Source organism: Calonectris borealis, chromosome 2, assembly GCF_964195595.1.
Source record: "Calonectris borealis chromosome 2, bCalBor7.hap1.2, whole genome shotgun sequence".
Classification (NCBI taxonomy): Eukaryota; Metazoa; Chordata; class Aves; order Procellariiformes; family Procellariidae; genus Calonectris; species Calonectris borealis.
In genome coordinates, this window is record NC_134313.1 from 146,287,257 (window position 1) to 146,308,137 (window position 20,881).

Consider the following 20,881-nt stretch of genomic DNA (forward strand, 5'->3'; position numbering starts at 1 on the left):
GATGTATCACAACATATGAGTGTTGTCCAGTGCCATTTTAAGAACGTAAATTTGTTTTTGTTAGTTGTTTGTTAGTTTTGTTTCTTAGTTGCTTCATGGCCCAGGGCACCAGATTTGGAAACTGGATTTACAAAATATATGCAAAATAGTAGTTACATAGTTAGATTCTGCTGCATATTATTGTTTGGTCTTTATGTTTGCTGTAATTTTGCTTTATTTTGTACACTATAAAAGTTAGGCCAATACCTACATTTTAAAAGCTTACCTATATATAATTCTACAAGTCATTAGTTAACTAGGGTAAAGGAACCTTCAATTTGCTAAAATTTTAGACATAAATTAGGAAACAAAAGTATTTTTAAAAGAAATCAGGGAAGAATGAATAAAAAATCCAAATTCCTAATCCTGTGCTTTTCAGGTGACCCACACTTCTCTCTCTGATTTAAAAAAGCAAACTTTATTTTGCAACTGGGTTATTCAGAAGAAGGAACAGAAGAAGCGTGGCTGTCATTCAGAGTGATTACTCCTGATGGCATTTGATGATCTTGATGAATGAATAAAATAACATACTTCAATTGAATGCAATTTTACAAGATACTACAGTATGAAATTTTTTTTTTTGTCTTGAAGTGTCATATTCCATGGGAATTTTTAGTAGTATTTTTAGAAAGCCTTAGTCCCCTTTATGAACCTTTTCTTTCCACCTACATGGATGGAAAAAACACATTCAAAAGTTTTTCACTCTGTTGACTATTACTGACCTGCTTTTATTCCTGTTCCGTGTTATTTTTACCAATCAATCAACTACGTCTTCTGTTTCAGCTAAAAATACTTCTAATTCTACCAACTTGTATTCATACAGAATTTTTAGAGCAGAAGATTTTTCAGTGATATAAATGGGAGAGCAAGAGAAGATGTGACTGTCGTCTAATGAGCCTAAATTAAATCCCCCAAATTCAAAGTATGCCTTTCCTCAGTTTCCAAAGTAGTTTCACCACGTGGAGAAAGGCAAGATGGATCATGTGAATGGCAGAACAGAAATTATTACAACAGCAAAAAATGCAAAACTCCATGTCATGCTTTCACATCATGGGGACTACACCTGCAGTTCTGAAACAGGTGATATGTAAAAACTAGCAGCAAGTGTTTCGAACAGATCTGTTAAGAATGTTCTAAGATGACTGGAAAATAGCAAACGTGGGCCTGGCCCTGTACGTGAGGCATTAACTGAGGGATCCCAGCTGAGAGGCTTGTTGGCTGAGACTCTATATTCTGTGGTGAGAGGTGTCTCCAGAGGACAAGCCGCATCATGAATGGCCCCCCGTGGATCCCCGTCTCTCTCTGTTGAAGTTAGGTGGGCTGAACCTGGACTGCAATTGCTTCTCTTTGAAAAGAAGGAAAGTGACCTGGCCAACCACAGGCCCCGAAGCCTGGTCTCAGTCTCATGCAAAGCTTTGGAAAAACTCAACTTTGCCTATTAATACCCTATTGATAAAACATTTGATATGGTATCACCTGGGAAGGAATGAGAATATGGGGGTTAGGAGAGAAACTGTGAAGTGAGATAGCCACAAATAAGGTTGAAAAGGAAGATGTCAGGCTTAAAGGGTTGTTTTTAGGATGGTCTTATTTGATATTTTTTGTAGTAGCCCTGATAAAATCAGTAAGAACATACTGATGAAATCTGGTAATGATATATAGTTAGGAATCATCATAGGTACAGGGAGTATCTCAGGAGATGTATTTTCATTTAGGGAGGTATTAATGTAATTGTTTAAGGCCCTGGTGAAATCTCATTTGGGATACTGTGAAAACTTCTAATTAATTGTTCTATAGGTGAGCTAAGGTTGAACTGAAAAAGGGATAGAGGGAGGTTAGGTGCATCACCAGGGAGCTTGGGAGCCTTTAGTACAAACAGATTTTAGGATGGCTCAGCTTGTTTACTTCAATACGACAAAAACGGAAAGGAGATACGAGTACTGTCTATAAATATATCAGGAAAGTAAACACGAAGGAGGAACACCATTTAATTTGCAGGGCAATGTTGACACAAGAACAAACAGATATGTACTATTCATTAATAAATATATCAGGAAATTAGAAGAATGTTTCTAGTCATTACAGCAATCAAGTTCTGAAATAGCTTTTCCATGGAATTGGTGGGAGCAAAAATATATCTGTTTTTTATGGTGCTTGATAAATTTGTGAGGGCGATTGTACAACAGAGCTTTCTGTAGCGGCAGGGAACTAGGCCCTGTCATTCAGGAGGACCTTTCTGTTCTGTGTTACCATGCCAATTCATAGTACAAATAGTAGAACATTTTGTCCAGATTTATGGTTCATAATATGGGAAGGACTTGTCAGTCCGATCTGAATAATAGGCAAGGTTCAGAAGTCCTTACATATGCAAAAGTCAGATGGCGCTACTGTGACTCAGTAAAGCATATGATGTCGGCATTATAGAGAAAAGAATAGAAAAAAGGAGATAAGCAAAAGAACTTTTAAGTGAGATGAAGAAAGCACGGGGAAGTTGCAGATGGCAAGAAGGTTATCAGCAAAGTTCTTCAAGGATCAAGCCTGAGCTCTCCTTGGATGCCAGTACAAGTATATATCAAATTACCCCAGGTTTTCATGCTTTGATCTGCTTTTGCGATTGAATTTAGTACTGTTGAATTGTTACTGTTGAGAGCAGCGGGGTCTGTAGCTTGTCAACTTAGCAAAGCCTGATATTCAGTGTGCTGAACTTCCGTAACACACAGCAGGAGGTCAAATCCAACAACGAGTTAGTGTGTAGACTGGTCCAGAGATGCCAGCAGAGCTACTAACTAATGTTATTTCAACTCATGTAATCAATCCACAACTCAACCTCAAAAAAGAGAAATAAAGAAAAACTGGTTTCCTATGTATGTTGTGAGTTGATATAACACTAGATTTATTTCAGCACTGAGCAAGCTCATGCCAACAAGCTCATACCAGCAGGGAATTAAGTAACATTTCATTTGAAATGTGCCATTGTGCATTTTCTGGAACCTTTTATACTAGTAAGTACATGATCACACATGCAGGATGCTAAAAATTACTGAAACTGAATCATTTAAAATCTAAAGTTTGAGGATATTTGGATGGTTTATTTTCTAAATACTTTGCCTCAAAAATATATCTGATCACCTGAAGAGACACTCTGTTTTGCCAGGGCAGCACTGATTCTATCATCTTTTTCTTCTGATTTGCGTTGGCTGTTTAATCACTAGTGGGTGTGCTGTACTTGAACTGAAGTAACAGGGCTGTGAGCACTTCACTGTCAAGCCTGATCATAGAACATCACTCTGTTATTTCTTTACTTCAGACGCTGCTAATCAGTGATGCAGAGGGTGACTCAATTCTTTATCATCAGTGAATCCTGTTTACGTAAGAGTGTGCAGATGTGTAGTCACAAAGGTATCTATAATTCAGTCATACAAAAGACTGATAGCATTTTAAAACTCTCCAAACTGATTTATACGTAGTGAATGCATATTCTGAGTTTCATGCTAAATAATGCTTCAGTTCTTGCTCTTTCTGTTCTCATTGTGTACTTCAAGTACTTGTATATGATAGCTTGAAAATCACAAGGGTACTGCAACATCAAATTATAGTTTTACCACTCTGTTTCTTTTCTCTCATGATATAAATCACTATGTAGTGTGCTGTCATCAACTCTAACAAGAAGCCACCATAAAATTTCTTTCCACAACAATTTTAAAGCTTCCAGCAGCAGTTTTTTTAAATTTGTACTTTATGTGCTGTTTTTTCTCAGTCTAGATAATAACTAACTTCAGTGGAAATATTTTAAAATTAAGCTGAAATATTTTAGCAACATAGCTTTATTTTAAAGTAGAGTCGAAATAATTAAAAAATGCAAGTCAATTTTCTTTCTTTGCCTTTCAGAATGGAACACAACGGTTCATTGCAATGCTGGGAAGCTGGCATAAAGGTCTTTGTAGTTGAAAGAAATAACTACATCAAGATATCCAAGGTCCAGATGTTCTAAAAAATTGATGTATTACTTTTACAGTTTTATTTTTAAAAAAATTTCAAAGAAGAGATTTAACCAATGCCAAGGATACGCTCTTCAGTATGATAAAGTGCCACTAGATGGAGGTACATCAACTGCAATAATAAAAAGAATAAGCTGAAGTACAACAGTTCAAAACTCAGGCTATTGAAAAACTATCGATGTTGGAAGAATTTTGAGGGAAACATTTTATTTTGCCTAAGTTTGGTTATCAATTAAAAAACTCAAAATCACAGAAATAGCCTCTTTTGTCTTTAATCCTATCTCATAATACTTAGTGTGTGAAACGGCTGTACTGGAGTCTGTGGGTTTACATGTGGTGTATGCTGCATCTTTGGAATTCTTTCTGAACCCTTGCAGAATGGAGAACACAACAAAATTTTTCTCTAAATCCCATTTATATTCAGTCACTGAAAAAAAAATCTGCTTTCCCAAGTATGCGGACAGGGTGTCCAGTTTTAAGGGCTTTCACCTACAACCCAAGCTTTTATGTTGCTTTCAGGTACATTAGATTTTAGGAAGATGATCACAGATTGGCTTTCTTTGACCTTACCTGTTCTGAAATAGAAACTGTGGTAACAATACTTACCTAATAAACACAACCGGTGTCTGTCTTCAAGGTGCTTCCATCCTACAAACTTCATGTAACACCCTGCAGGATTATTAGTTACCAATAATTTTGATCTCTGTCAATTTAAATTCATGGGTTCATCCTTGTTCCAGGTGGCATTCTCCCATAGATGATGATCCCTCAGTGCTTGACTGGCAAAGATGCATAATACCGTAAGGGAAAATGAAATATGAAAGTCAGCCTTCAGAACCGTTTTCACTTGTGGAGGTGAATTTTTAGATATTATCAAAGAATTTTCACTTAAATAGATCCTTAAGAGAACATCATTGATGAGGTGGCACTTTAAAAAGAGATTTTTTTTATTTGAAAGGATTTTCCTAAGAAAAATCTGTTCCTTAGCATTTTGATTTCTATAGTTGTGTTCTGGCAATACCTCATTTTAAGATTAAAAATGGTGAATTTATTAACTAGATTAAGAAAAGCAAGAGGAGCGTGATAAAAATAAATCTGTAGGATGAAGAAAAGGGATTGCAGGCTGCCGTCAGGGGCTGTTGGAGTAGAATGGAATCGCTGTGTTTGCACCAGTATCCTGTGCTACTGTGCCTAGATGTTTTCAGTGAGAATGAAATGACAAGAAGGAATTGATGCCGTGGCCGAGCAGCTATGCAACTACCCACTTCTTTACGTGCCTTTAAATGCCTTTGAAATTTTGGCTGTTTCACTGTGAGATTAATCACATTAGTAAATTCGATAGTGCATACAGCAAACAAAAAGAGGAAAAGCTTTTCTTAACTTGAAAACTTACTGAAAGCTATTTTGATTAATGATATGAAGGAGCTTTCTTAAAGATGAGTTCCTTGTACAGCCTTCCTAATGCTTTCATCTCCTTGGTTATGAATGCTGCTTTAGAATTGCAAGGAGTAATTACAGCTAATGCAGCTTTAACTCCTTTCAATGATATAAGGAGTTCAGAGATAAGCTAACTATATTCTAGTCTTCCAGATGTTTTCTTCTCTGTAGCTGTGTAGGTTCAAACATGGCTTGTTTTTTTTGAAACAAGATTTTGAAACAGTGTTAAGCTGTTTTACATTGCTTAGCTGGCAAGGCTTCCAGAAGATAGCTAGTTATTCTGAATGTTGTCATTTCAGAGCAGGTTTGTATTTGCCTTTAAATACTATATACATTGTTTTCATGACAGAAATTACTACATTTTCACTTGAAAGAACAGGCTGTTCCTGTCATGTTTTGTTCCACCAAAGCATGTTGTGAAACTCTAATAAACCCAATTTTACTACATATTTGTCCTATGTTCTCATCAGCCGTGCCTTCCTTTAGAGAGAGGAGGTTCTCTGGAACTGGGACTGTTACCACTTTTACACGCTTAAGTGCTTCAGACATCACGATTCTGGGTACATTATTTTTCATATGTGGTAATGTACTGCACAGAAAAGCAAAGTTTAAATTACAGTCCTGAGCTGTTGGGTGACACTTGAATTCAAGAAAGGAGCAGCTGCAATTTAGTTACATCAGCCTGCTGCAGAGCAGAGCACGTTCCTTCAGGCAACATCTCGTACAGAAGAGTTACCGATGTCGAACTGTATACACAATCTTGAAGAGAGCTGTTGGTTTTGTGCATAGATTCAGTGGGGTTTGACTTCTACATGGACCCAGCGTTGCAGAGTGAAGTGATTTCCTGGTGTGTGCCAGATGCAGCATTTTCATTGTACTTTGAACCGCAGCCTTTTGAAATTTCATGTCTTTATTAAAGAAGAGAAGGAGCAAAGTTGTGGGGGAGCCCAAGTCTTGCCAGTGCCTCAGATACCTGACATTTGCTGTGAACCTTCCAACAGCCGTTACAAAGATGTGAGGCAGTCACCAGACCGATGACATTCAGAGCACTTGTTTTTAAGTTTTAAGTACCACTGTGGTACCACTGGCGCTGGCCACAGGAACTCCCAGACTTTTTCTCTCGGTGAGAGCCATTTCCAGCCTTCAGCAGGTAAAGAGAAAGTAAAACAACTTCCTTCCATTATATGCAATAGAGAAATGACTGGGACATCCCTTAAGCAGTAGATCTCAGGTTGTGAACTCCTCTTCCCTTGCACAGTGATGAGCTGCAATGAGACACCAGTGAAGTGGGGGACTTCAGTGTTTCGGATCCAATCCTTTAGTGCAGAAGTGGGCACAGGAATCCTGAACCGTTTCTGAGGCGTGATCGATAGCATTGCCATTTTTCATAACTGATTTTGTTGCATATCCCCAGCTGTAGGAAATTGTGACGAAGAGGGGCAGCTACATACGGCATTATAATGACATCAAACTGCAGCAGGTTAGAAAGAAGCACAGAATTTCAGTGTATTTGCAAAAATGCTTCGAGTTTCATGATGTTGGCTGCTGATGGTTTTACTTTGACAGACTTTGAATACACTCAAGTGCCTTTGAAGGTGAAAGACCGATGGCCTTCCTTGAAAGCGAAAGTCTCCTTGGAGAGTTTAAAAAGCATGTATGCAATGTATGAGGAGTTCTTTCGAAAATAATCTGCATTTCAGAATATGACCCAATCCATTTTCGTTGGTGATCTAAGAGGTGATTTGAATGTACATGTTGAGAAATCTAAGCTTTAATTATGTATGACAAGATAGCTGTAATAATCCTCATCCTTGTAGAATTCAATTTTGGGCAACCTGTCCTGAATTAGGCACAGTAGTTACCTAGAACAGGGTCCAGAAATCCAGCTTGCTGAGTGTGGAGTTGTGAGGACTGAGGGAGAAACAGAATTGCAAACTTATGGAAAGAAGTTTGCCCTTCGGAGCAGGCTTTGCACTAATAGATTGTCTTCCATCAAAGGATCTCAAGGCCTTTTACAAATTTTAATGCTCTGGACTCCCTGACACCCTTGTCAATGAAAATGGTGGTTTTAACCTCATTTTGCTAGCAGGATCTATAAGTTATTTTATATAGTGTACTGGGTCTGGCTTCGTTAACCCACAACATGTAGACACATGGAAAACCCACAGCAGCTGGAACAAGAATCTCTCTCTCTCATTTTCGGTTTTACACTTCAGTATCTGATGAGACATCACAACTGGTGTATCGTAAGAACATGTATGGACGAAATAATTAGAAATCTAAGTAAGCTCCTTCGTAAGCTTCTCTCTCTCTTAGAGGAAACGGAGCTCTTCTAAATGTGAGCCTAGTTCCTTAGCACAGAAAATAACTGGCCAGAAACAAAACACCAGAGAAGAAGAGTCTTTAACCACCGGCACAGCTGGGCTGCTGCTGGCTGGAGGACGTGGGACGTGAACTCCAGCGCACAGTGCGGGCGCCGGCGCCAGCCTCTGGAGGGGATGTTGTCAAGTACAAATAAAACAGCATCGAAAACCTCCCTGGCAACCAAGTTATGGGAGATTTTAAAAAATAGTGTAAAATCAATCTCAAGTCAAGGAGTTTCTACAAAAAGGGAACTGGAATAGTGGATGCACATTGTGCCTATAAACTCTGGGTTGTACGTCCGTTTTCCATTATTTTGAAATGTTGTCTTTGAGGGGTGTATGTTCTGGTGGGCAGACAGGATTGCGGATGGAAACCTGGATTTATAAAATGGGGAGAGCGTTCACGTTACTGATTTGGAGAAAGATTTGCTATCCATTGTACTTTTGTCCCTCTAAGAGCCCTCTGCCTCTCCCCTTCCCTCACCAAACGCAGCCACCCACCCATACAAACGCAGTCTCTCTCCAGGTGAGACCCCAGCCCGGCTCGGCTGACAGCGCCTGCTGCAGAAAGAGGTGGGGCTGCCACAGCCACAGCTCCCTCCCGCCTTTCCCACTGACCTGCTGCTGCTGTGCCAGTGGCAGAGTCGTCCCTGTGCAGTGTAATCCCGGCATCCTCGGAGCATCCAGCAGCTGCCGGGCACTTGCAGCCCGATCGGCAATTTCTTTCTTTTTCTCCAAGTGACGGACTACTGTTGTTTCAAGGCTACTGTTTTTCATCTCATCACAGAAACGCTGTAAGTATAACTTCTACTGTGGCTCTTTAGTTACTGCCTTTGTGAAACTCATCTGTCTTGTACTGAGTAGTAGGAGTTATTAGTTCAAAGTCTCTGTGAGGCTTGTTGTGGTCCCTGCTCCTGTTTGAGGTGTTTAAATGGACCTTTAGCACTTTAGTTTTTAGCTGGATTAAAGCATGAAATCAAAACAACTCAAAATGTTAGTGGCTTCCTGGCTGCCGTTTTCCTACTTTGTAGCTAATTTGCTAGCGTGTCCTTCCTCTAAATGCTGGTGCCTAGGGAAGTGGAAGTGAGCAGCATTTCCATCCCTGCTTGTTTGCTGGAGCCAGTTTTCTAACGTTGTGGTTTAACCCCAGCCGGCAACTAAGCCCCACCCAGCCGCTCGCTCACTCCCCCCCAGTGGAATGGGGGAGAGAATCGGAAGAGTAAAAGTGAGAAAACTCATGGGTTGAGATAAAGGCAGTTTAATAGGGAAAGCAAAAGCCGCGCACACAAGCAAAGCAAAACAAGGAATTCATTCACTGCTTCCCATCGGCAGGCAGGTGTTCAGCCATCTCCAGGAAAGCAGGGCTCCATCACGCCTAACGGTTACTTGGGAAGACAAACGCCATCACTCTGAACTCCTCCCCTTCCTCCTTCCTCCCCCACCTTTATATACTGAGCATGATGTCATATGGTATGGAATATCCCTTTGGTCAGTTGGGGTCAGCTGTCCCAGCTGTGTCCTCTCCCAACTTCTTGTGCACCCCCAGCCTACTCGCTGGTGGGGTGGGGTGAGGAGCAGAAAAGGCCTTGACTGCGAGTAAGCACTGCTCAGCAGTAACGAAAGAATCCCTGTATTATCAACATGTTTTCAGCACAAATCCAAAACATAGCCCTAGCTACTGTGAAGAAAATTAACTCTACGCCGGCCAAAACCAGCATATCTAACAACCCAAAGAAGAGACACTTGAATGCATATTCATAAGCTCTCAGGATGCTGAGGCAGGTAATCCTGCTGCCTGCTGAAAGGTAGCTAGCGAGTGAAGTTTTAGAAAGGATTTAGGTTGGGGGGTATCTGTCTGTCTCATTCCCTTGAGTCCTGAAGGTGAAGTAAAGGAATACATGAGTTTAGGGACCTCAGATGGCTGCAGCAGTGTAATGGCACATTCATACTAAAAATCATCCCAGAAGCCTGAGGCCACAGCAAAAGGGCCTATTTCAAGCTGTCCTGTTTCCTGACCCAGCTTGGTATGACTGTGACCTCCATGGTGTCACCTCAACTCTGTCTTCTTACAGACAGTTCACTATATGTTGTATTACCTATGGATTATCCTCTCTTCAATTGCATCAGTAGGAGTTGCAGAGAGGACGTCAGTGTGTTAACACTTTGGAGACATCATAGACTAACTTTTCATATTGCTATTGCCCAAAGATATTCTGAGTGGGAGAGCACACTTGCAATTCTGGCCAAGTTCCCAGTAAAATTTGCACAGTTGCCCAAAACATTGCCTTCTATCTGCACAAAACCTCACATATAATTTTGTATTTTACATTCTGAATTGGCAAGGGGATTGGAAACTGTGGGAATGAGCATGGCACCAACTATTTGACATGGAATTGTTTTAGGACACCAAAATAAGGGGCACCATCTGAGAGTCTTGACTGTTATCTTTTTCTTCAGACTTCTTCCTGTGTCCACTTGTCTTTTTTTCGGTTTGTTTTCCCCTTTATTTTTACTCTCCTTTTCCACTGCACTTTATCTTGATAGGAAGGACTGAGAAAAAAAATTATCAGGTGTGTTAGTAATGCTCTGTCTAAACCTGCTTCAAGCATATGGAATATGCATAATAGGAAAACTGCAGCTTTCCCAGAGGGAATCCATGTATGATAATGACTACATATTCTGTAGCATTTGAAGTTCTCATTATGCCTCCTGTGTTATTACTCTTTCCATCTCCAGTTCTCCAGATAGTTTCTGTGTTTTGCATATATGCTAGAAATAACTGTGCCAAAAGTTTGCTTAATCTTCTGACATAAGTCAGAAAGGAACATGCCTTTTTCTGGTCTTGCAACAGCTACTGAATAAGTTCATAACCTGCCTACGCTCATCAATACAGTGTAATGGTCTGGTTTACTCTTCCTTCATTACCACCTTTCCGAGCTGGACTGTTCCATGAAAGACTGGCTATTTATAACTCCGTTACTGGTTTGCAATCATTTAAAATAGCATACCACTAGGATTCTTTCAGCATCTGCTATTAATCTGCTATTAATCTGCTATTAATCCGATTTTACTGATGATCTAAGCACAGGAGTTTAAGGGAAGAAGTCTTGAGCTCAAGGATCAGTTCTGACATAGGCTACGATCACTTCAAACTTTCTGCTTCAAGTTTTCATGTTCTAAACAGCATTAGCAATTTCTAGGTGCAAACCTAGCTCCAGCGTTAGGGTTCACTGGCTGGTATTTATTCCATGGTTTGATAAGAAATATTGTTCTGTAAGAATTAAGTATCATGCAAAACCACAAAGCATAAATAATCTCTTGAGGTATCCTTGAAAATTATGTGAGAATGAACTACATAATGGCAGAATCACTGTGATTTTTATACACTTTCTTTCAGGTATCATCTTGGAGTATGGAATTTGTATGGAAAAGAAGGTGGTATCTTCAGCTGGGCTGTATATTGATACTGAATTTGGTTTATGCCAATCTAGACTATCAAAAAGAAACTCCTCCACGCCTGGGCCAGATTGACCATCAGTGCTGGGAGGTGTCGTCCCATGGGCTGGTGGAAATGAAGAAACTCAAGCTAGCAGATACAGTCATTGCTCTCTGGGACTTCATGATGTTCCTAAAGGAATCCCCTAAGCCCAAGCACAATGAACTCTTCAATGATTTAGCCCAGAACTTCTGGGATATGTATGTAGACTGTGTGCTCTCAAGATCCCATGGAATGGGCAGAAGACAATTAATGTCTCCCAAATATTCTTCCACATACTCACATAGAACTTTAGAAGGTAACTACAGGATATGGTGTTAGTCTGTTATGTACTAACATTAAACTGAACCACTGTTCCATCCTTGTTCTTGATTGTCTAGACAACTCAATATAGTCATTTCCAGTTTTCTGTCTCTACTTGTCAAAAGTATTTGCATCTTTTAATGGTAGCTACTTTCACAATATGCGAGTCAAAAGTAGTTAGGGGACTACATTTCTGTATTTAACAAAGTGTAAAAAATGTTGGGTATGCATGTGGGAGCGTGTGGAAATGGATGCTGCATTCTCTGTTTATCACTGTGTGCATATAAATGACGTTACAATACTAAAAGTTTCCTGCTATTTGGACTTCAGTCTCAGCTTTGGGGAATCATCTTTCTGTGAGAAGGGAAGCTCAAATCCCTGACCGCTTGAACACTGTTCTTGCCATTAAAACTATTGACACAAAATGTGATCTCGTGGTCACTGTGAATCATCAAACAGTGACAAATTCTAGTCATCATGGTCTGGGATCAGACATCATATAGGTGATTGGCTTCATATCTCATTAACCAATCCTAGATCTGTGTGCTTCCTTTCTCCTCAGCAATAGACTTTTTTCTGATGTACCGAGTCAGATGTTTTAGGTTTCCAGACTGAACTTGGAGATGATTTAATCCTAGCATTCCTAACCATATTGCTTGGAAAATAACTACCTTTCTTTCATAATCTTGCAGGGTCCGCTTTCACCAATCCATTTTAGGCCAAAACGGGAGAAAACGAAGATACCTCAGCATGGCAACATCAAAATAAAGGAGCACAAAAGCACAGCATGTGTTGTAGATGCTTAGACAAATCCATTGGCATGGTTCAACCTTTTTTTTCCCCTCTGTATAAAGTACTTAATCACTGCTAAACTGATAAGTATGTGAGCTTCCACATTGTCACTTTCGCTTTCCTGTCTTGCAATCTACCAAGGTTGCCTTTTTCCCACTGCATGTGTGAATGCTTTTGTGTTTTGAGTCAACACCTTTGTTCTCTCAGGTAAGCTTGTAAGTCTGAACCAGTGTCCTATTTTTGTAGAGGCTCATCTTTTCCAATAATTCTCTTTTTTAAAAGTTAATTTTGATGGAAACCCAATATATTTTTATATGCTAAGCAATGGAGAAAGTGTCAACAAACATATTTTATACAGCGTCTTGCACATACAATCAACTTCACATTTAAGAATTGCAAAAAAATGTGACATCAAGCTAAAGGGAAGGATTATGCTCGTCGTAATGTCCTGTGCAGTCTAAACTTTGTATTTGATCATTGCTTAGTCTAGGCTATGGATTAATTCAAGTATTTTTCTATGCAGCAAGGTCTGAATAGTAGTCATTTTCTTGTCTATTAGCATTATTTGCAAAACCACTACTATGTAACATTAAGTACAGTACTTTACACAAGACTGGTCTTTATGTACACATTCATACAGGTAAATAAGGTGATACAGTCCATTCCTGTCATAGCACGCAACATCACAGTTGAGAAGAGACCCATGCATCAAGTCGTTTGAAAGAGTGAGAGACTGGCTTGACTGCTACTCCCATTGTAAGAAACCAACCAGCATGGGTAAGGTAATTCAGGGAGATTAACCGTCTAATTAATCCATTTCTCCTGAGCACAGAAAGCCTGAGAACAAACGGGAACACTCAGAGATGCTGACTGTTCTCTGCTTTACTCCTTGGGCAACGCAGCTTGTTCAGTCCCTGTTGCCTTTTATGAGATCCCAACTGGGTTTAATTATTGTAGGAAAGAGGACTTACACAGTAACAGCATACAAACCTTCATAAGTTACAAGAAATCCATCCCACATAATGCCTAGCTCATACATAGTTCGTAAAACACCCAAAAATTCTCAGATTTGTAAACGTTCATTTACGTAAATACAATATTGAACTGATCTTGTAAAATACTTCTACAGTATTCTGGAGAGGGTAAAAAAGTAGTGAGACATTTCTCTTACCCATGAATATCACTGTAAGTTCCTGATACAAAAAATATTTTAAATACACCCTTTCTTTTGAGCAAATAGAGGGAGTCATGACACACAGAAACTCAGCAGTTTCATGAACTGATCCATCATGATGAGCAGCTATTTGAGAGCCTTCGTCTAATCTGTTCCAGCAATATCCAGTTTACAAAGCTGTGTAACTGTGCAACAAATAAAGTGTTTTAACTGTCATAAACCAGGTAAATAAATTCCCCGTGTTGACACCTACAAATAATTTTATTCATCACCTACAGAAGTGTGAAACTATAATAACATTTTGAAGGTAATATTCCCTATATTAGTGATCTTTTTATTGAATGCCAGAGCAAGGTATCCTATGCAGTTTTAAAAGCTCCATCTTTCCTCAGTCTTTGTTTTAATTAGTTTTCTATAGGAGACAAAAGTGCTTAGCATCCACCATAATTGGCTCCAGAATGCTTGAACGCTCTATTGCCACGGTCACCCTGCAGTGTCTGCCAAAGGCGCAGGTGATTGTGAACAACAGGAATGCAGCACTGTAAGCAGCAGCAGCAAAATAAATTCCAGGTGGACATACCTATTTTGTCTATGACAGAGCCATGGAAAGCCAATTGGCTACTCCTGCGGTCCCTACAAGAGGGATTAATAGTGAATGGGAGGATCTTCTCCTCCACCAGCACTCAGCACTCCCTCTCTTTCCATCCCTGGGTTACAGCAGGAACAGCAAGCCCAGTTTTCTTGGGTTCCCCCCCTGACAGCCAGACCATGGTCCATGGCTGGCTGGCAAAATCAAATGCTATCTATGCTGCTGTGAAGCCTTGTGTTAGTATTCATTTATGAAGTATAAATGTAAGCATTTTGGGAAATTCTGTCCCCTTCCTTCTCCAGTCTTTATTACAATTAACAAGAGCATTTGCAGCTACTTGCCTGCAACATCAGAGTGTCTGTAGCAGAAGCACAATGCAGTTGGGGGAGGAATGCTGTGGGGCTCACTTTGTGCCTGATTTAAAGTTTTTACATAAGCATAAATATAAACTGATTTCCACTTAAAAGATCTTTTATATCCATACCTTGGCTACACTGTACTGTAGCTTTTGCTTAGAAATTGGAAGGACTTACATGAGTCCTGTATGGTTTTTTTGGGAAAATGGGCCAGTGCCTTGCTGCCAGTAGTAAGGAGTCACCCACAAATTCACATATATGCAAGCATATAAAAAAACCTCTAAATGTCACAGTCTTTGTTCTCCTTGTCAAATATTTATTGTTTGATTTTAATTGTGCAAAGACAATGGAGCATACTTTTTGTGGCCCTAGTGTGTAGATATATTTTCACATTCTCTAAAACAGTAATAAAGCAGCATAGCTGCTGAAGAGTTGTCAGAGAAATATAAACATAAATAAATGAACAAGACTTTACTTGACACAGAGGACTTTAGCTAGATAATTTCTATATACCTTAGCTTACCTTTCTGGCAGGCAGGCAAGAAATACACACACAGGCTTGTTTAATAAAACATACTTAAAACTTTATGCACATAATTTTGGGAAATAATGAAACCAGATTATACTTAAAAATTATCAGTTAGCAAAGGGCCAGCATAAAAATTAAATTAAATTAGCATAGCTTGATTTAATTTCTCTAGCTTTAAGTACTAGATGACTGCCTTTCTCTACAATGTAATGTTTAACAGACCTGCCCGTAAGAAAATGCTTCTGATCTTTGGAAACTAAACATGTGGAGATTTCTCTAAAGTTTAAGTACCATTTCATACAGCTGTTTTGTTTTATTTCATAATTTTTTTGGGGTTCTTCTTTTTATAGAGTTTAAGCAGACAATTTTTAAACAAAAATCTCTGCCTTCATTTTTAATGCCAGCCCTGCTATGTCTTGTTACAGAGACAGATTTTTAAGACATGCTTATAAACACACACCTCCCCCTATCCCTCTTTCACAAAGTAAAAAAGGGAGTTGGAAACTAAGTTCTACCTGTTTAGCTCAAATTTATTTCCATTTTTCAAGTTGGCTTTTAATAAAGTGAAAGCTTGTACTTTTCTCAAAATGTTGCTTACAGGCAAAAATGACAGACTACGTGCCAGAGCTTGTAGGTCACAGAATCCCTTGCAATGTCACAGCAATTTGTGCCATAGCACTGGATAGCAACAGGTTTTAAAATGAAGTAACAGCCTCAGGGAATATTGCTCTATTGTAATATAGCAAATTGTGGCTTTGCCCAAGTTAGGAAAGGAGACAAGAGCTTAGAAACTGAGTCATCTACAAAAAGGTCTGCTGCTCGTAAGTTTGTGTTGGTATTCTAGAGGTGCTAGGGTGGAAGAGGATGAGTTCTTATTGGAGACAATATGGGCAATAACCCAAGAAATAATTAAAACAGTAAGATCAGTTCAAGAGCTGTGAGAAACCCATGAGGAGCACGACATTTCAGCATGTCTCTTCAACAGGCTTGGAGAAAATGTTGGCGCAGTCAAGCTTCTGAGTGAGTCTTTAGATGAAAACTGAGAGAATAGAAGTCAGAAGTCGTGATGCTAAAGGCGGCAATTCAACAAACAAAATGGACTTAGACAAAAACCACGTGGGTATGGTATCTGGGAAAATGAAGAACTGTATGTGTTTATGTGAAGGTTCATCACCCTGCTCCAAGAAAGAAATACTTAAACTGCAATGTGTGAAATGTGTCAATAAGAAATGGAAATCTAAATAGTGGACCTACTGATAGTGGATCAGGCTAACCTGAGACTAGCATACAAAATTATTAGACTCAACATACCTTTGTACCATACTGTACAGGGTACTTTATTAATAAATCATCCCCATGTTTATATTAGTTAAGACAAAATATAATTTTACGCTCAAGATGTTCTATGCAATTCATCAAAGCATTACAAACGGATTTATCTTGTATCTAAAATATACATACAGTTAACTAAAATATTAAAAGCACTGTTCAGAACACTACCTATTCTACAGGTACCGAACCTTTCTTGACTGAGTCCAATGTTTTAACTCTTTTGATCTTTTTTAAGGCTCCTTCACAAACAGAGAGCTTTCTAAGAGCAAGGTCTGTAACAGCCAGTGGCCCTCCAGTTAACTGAGGAGGTGTACTTTTGACAGTTACTAAGCGACCAGATCCAATCTGAAAAACAAAATAAATGCATTGCTTGACATTCATGTTAGCATTTAAAATGAGATGAGAATTAAATCATGAACTGTCTTTCAAAAATATTATTCAGCTGGTGGAGATGCAGGCTGAGGTTTCCAAGGTCCACTCAAACTATCCTTTATACTAAATTCACAAACTGTTCTCATCAATACAAAGGAAAAGACAGAGTGGTTTTTCAGCAGGTACCTTTATGTACTCTGCTTCTCTGCCTTCATATCTGATCTTAGGAATAGAGGAAAAGAAAATCAAGCCTTTATTACAACAGAATTTTGTTGTGCAATGTTATTTGGATTTGTATATAATATCAGCCACAGTTTTTGTCCTCAGAATTTCACTATACATTAATACTTCAAAGAAAAAAAAAGGGAACAGACCCTGTTTCTCTCAGAATGCAATTGCCTATAACTACTGCTCCAGGAAAGCTCCAAGACTGAAAGAGACATACAGTTTCCAGTCTCATCACTACACTTTATACCAAATAGGTTCAGGTCTTTGAATAAAAATCCCTGAGTGACACCTCTATCTTCTAACCATGACATGCTAAAACAAACAATGCAACTCTTTGAGTGCATGTGGCTCACATGTTTGATTACTTGACCTTGACTGGTTTGCAACAACCATCTTAGCTTAATTTTCATCTCTCCCTAATAAGGGTGTTTGGCAGAGAGGAGGGAAGAAGATTGTTCCATGAAAAAAATTGCCAGCCATATCTGTCATTTGTAATTCTTCTAAGCAGGAATTTCATCTGATGTTGCTGATGTGTTTGTTTTCTTAATACACTTATTCTGCAAAATGAACTAACCTTTTCTGTGTTTTGTCTACAGTTGTTGAAATATTGATTATAGAACCATGAAGATATTTTCTTGTTAAATGCTCTCCCTCCAAAGAAATGAATAATCTTAACTTGAAGTCCAAGTCTTTAAAATACAATCTAACAATGTATTTCTTTCTACTAACAATTTCCAGAATATTCATGTTTATATCTAAATTTTTCAGATAATTTCTGCAAAATATTGCTGATTAACAGTCTCACTGATATATGGATGTAACTAAATCATTTTTCCAGCCTGCTTCATCTTGCATTCACAGATATGTCCCTCCATATCTTTCAGAAGTTTAGGGCAAAAATAATTTGATAAAAATCCTAGTCCAGCACTCTGAGACCGTCCCTTTGCTTCCTATTAAGCTCCTCCTTTCTTCATCACGTAAACATGAACTGCCTCTTTTCTTTTTCAGGATGCAGCCACCTTAGCTGTCATTACTCATTCATGCCAGAGAGCCCATGATAATACAATCTCTTGCCTTTGTGCAAGTTTGAAAACAGCACCTCATATTTCTTCTTCCTTGTTTCTCCTTACATATAAGAGTAACTTATAAGCAACCAAGAAGCTATCCTTCCCCCTAAAATCCTCTTTAGCTGTGATGCTCACAGAGAAATCATCCAGCTAGCTCAAAAGCACTTACTGACTGGAATGGAGATTCTCTCATGTCTTACCCCAGCTTGTCAAAACTCAACATCTAAATATGCTGTTATGCTCGAATAAGATCTTAACAATGGCTTTTAGATTCTCACACTTCAATTAACTGATAGAAATGAGAAAAAAAAATCTTTTCTGCAGATGCAATGAGTGGCTTATCTGCAGACAGTCAGGAACATGTTTACTGACAAAGGACACCTCTACCGATGTAGTAGGGATCGCACAGATTTACCCAACAATAAATGAAAGAGGTCTTGACCTCAGCAAGGTTTTCATGAAAGGCTGTCCCACAGAAGTAGCAAGTGTCAAGCAGCATAGGCACCATCTTGCCCAGACTTTTTATGAGTACTTGGCAGATCTGAGTCTCATTCTGACCAACTACCTGTTGTCTGAGGATATGTCAGAAGGGGAAGCGGTGCTTTGCAGGAGATACAGATTCTTTCTTACATACTTGGAGCTTGTCAACACAAACATTATTAAAGAAAGAGTATACAGCCAGAATAAACCCCAAGCCACTTACAAATTAATGAAAATAAAACAGTGTCGTTGGGGATTACTTACTGTTGTACCAAGGCCTTTAATATCAGTAGAATGGACTGCTCCGTTTTGAGTCTTTGATTTAGATCTGGAAGCCTCTACTGATTTTTCCTGAAGCCTTTTTGCTTTCTAAAGATAGTTAGAAAAAAGGCAAAATTGTTTTAATCAGAATGAATTGTATCATTTGCACTCGTTAGAAAATATACAAACAAAATGACAAAATAAATGAGTTGATAATTCTATTGGTCTTTAATTATAAGTAGCCTCCCTCTGGTTTGTGACTCTCTCTTGTACTGGGGACCTGAAAACAGAATAAACGGACATGGCTTCACAAGGGTGAGAAGGGAATAATCACTTGCTATGACCTGCAGGCTATATTCTTTCTAATGTAGCCATATGTGCTTTTAGCCTTCCTCACCACAAGAGCACACTGCTGCCTCATGTTCAGCTTGTCACCCCATACACAGTACACATCTACACAGCCAGACAGTCCCCAGGCTGTTCCTATGCATGACAACCTTAATACATCCCAGATGCATGACTTCACATTTTCTTTTCGTGAACTGCATGAGCTTTTGGTCAGCCCATCCCTCCAGCTTGTCAAGGTCCTTCTGAATAGCAACCCTACCTTCCAGCATATGGATTGCTTCCGCCAGCTCAGTGTCATGCATGAATGTGATGAGGTTGCATACTGATCCAATATCCAAGTAATTAATGAAAATTATAAACAGTACCAACCCTATAATTAACTCGGAGGAGTATCACTCAAAACTGACTGCTAGTTAAACTTTAATCACTGACCACTGCCCTTCGAGCCCATCAGTCCAGCCAGTTTTTCATCCGGCTTGTAGTCCAGCTGTAGTGGACAACACCTATATGTAGTCCAGTCCATATCTCCCCAATTTGGCTACAAGGATGCTACACAAGACCGTGCTGAAAACCTTGCTAAAGCCAAGGGAAATGACATCCATCTTCCTCCTTCTCCAGAGCTAATAATTTTACCACAAAAGGCAACCATGTTGCCAAGGAATGATTTGTCCTCGGTAAACCCAAGACAGCCATTTCCAATCATCTTCTTGTCCCTCACGTGCCTAAAACAGCTTTCCAGGGACTCAGTTAAAACTAACCAGTAGTTAGTTCTCCAAATCCTTTTTCTGGCCCTTTTTAATTTCTAATTCTAGCATAGATCTTTACCACAGGCCAGTGAAGTGCTTGCACGTGAAGAAAATTATTCTCTTTTGCATCTCCTTTGGGAAATGAAGAAAAATTAAATTCAGCTGCCAAAGCATTTCTTTTAAGTCTGATTTCATTCATTCTCCAGCTTACTCTGATCGCCTAATTAGGACTCTAATATATTTTATGTTGTTTTGGAAAAGTGCAAATATTGCTAAAAGAAACTCCTTTCATCATAAAATATTTCCCATCTTGAAAGATGTCTGCTGTATTAAAAATAGGGAATGAAGTATTAGAAAAAATAAAGAAAAGAATGACCAGACTTCCAGTTTCAACAATTTTGGGACAAATATACATATATATACACACACACCCCCCACCCCAATTGCAAGTGCATAAACAATGTTGATCCCAACTTTATGACTGTAATCAGAAAAGCAAATCATAGAATCATAGAAGAGCAGAAGAATCAAAGGCTGCTTTGCCAATACATCTTATGATTCACACTTCTAGGTCTGTGTGAATATAAAATTTACTATAACTTCTATTTGAATATCCTCATAATTCATTAAGAAATGTGTTTGGAACTTCCCAATTATTATAACTACACTGTGAATGTAAATTTTGCTCCATCACTCAGATTTCTTACCTTCAATGCCTCATAGTTTGATGTCCGAGTCAAGAAATTTTCCCAAGATTTATTTACCGTTTCTCTCTGCTTATGAATAGCTTGGATCTGTAATATAAGTGAGATTTACAAGATGCAACACAATCCTATTCTCATGAGCTTTCCTGAACTCTTTGTTTGTGCTGTTTGGATAGTATGTTCACCTATGCCCCTTTGACTACCTTAGCTCATCCCTCTCACTTGAGATTGGATGATAATGTTGTAGTAATGTACTTGTCCTTTAAA

At 38.9% G+C, this 20,881-nt stretch overlaps 2 protein-coding genes across 2 annotated transcripts in view; one reads left to right on the forward strand and one right to left on the reverse strand.

The window, feature by feature from the left end:
* The first annotated feature begins 11,249 nt into the window (after positions 1 to 11,249).
* Positions 11,250 to 12,354, forward strand: FAM237B (family with sequence similarity 237 member B). The gene is made up of 2 exons (XM_075140786.1): positions 11,250 to 11,631; positions 12,329 to 12,354. The coding sequence occupies exons 1-2, from the start codon at positions 11,250 to 11,252 to the stop codon at positions 12,352 to 12,354; spliced, it is 408 nt and encodes a 135-aa protein (XP_074996887.1).
* Positions 12,355 to 16,435: 4,081 nt separating this feature from the next.
* Positions 16,436 to 20,881, reverse strand: part of CFAP69 (cilia and flagella associated protein 69) — a 30,190-nt gene continuing 25,744 nt past the window's right edge. Inside the window, exons 22-24 of the mRNA XM_075140864.1 lie at positions 20,618 to 20,704; positions 18,820 to 18,924; positions 16,436 to 16,753 (exon numbers count right to left, since the gene is read on the reverse strand). Coding sequence (XP_074996965.1) covers positions 16,577 to 16,753; positions 18,820 to 18,924; positions 20,618 to 20,704 — 369 coding nt within the window. The 3' untranslated portion in view covers positions 16,436 to 16,576. The remainder of the gene's footprint in view (positions 16,754 to 18,819; positions 18,925 to 20,617; positions 20,705 to 20,881) is intronic.

Bases quoted from the DNA above. Each gene is read 5' to 3' on its own strand.
- FAM237B (XM_075140786.1), top strand. From the start codon at position 11,250: ATGGAATTTGTATGGAAAAGAAGGTGGTATCTTCAGCTGGGCTGTATA. The intron at 11,632-12,328 runs GTAACTACAGGA...ATAATCTTGCAG, and splicing joins CTCACATAGAACTTTAGAAG to GGTCCGCTTTCACCAATCCA.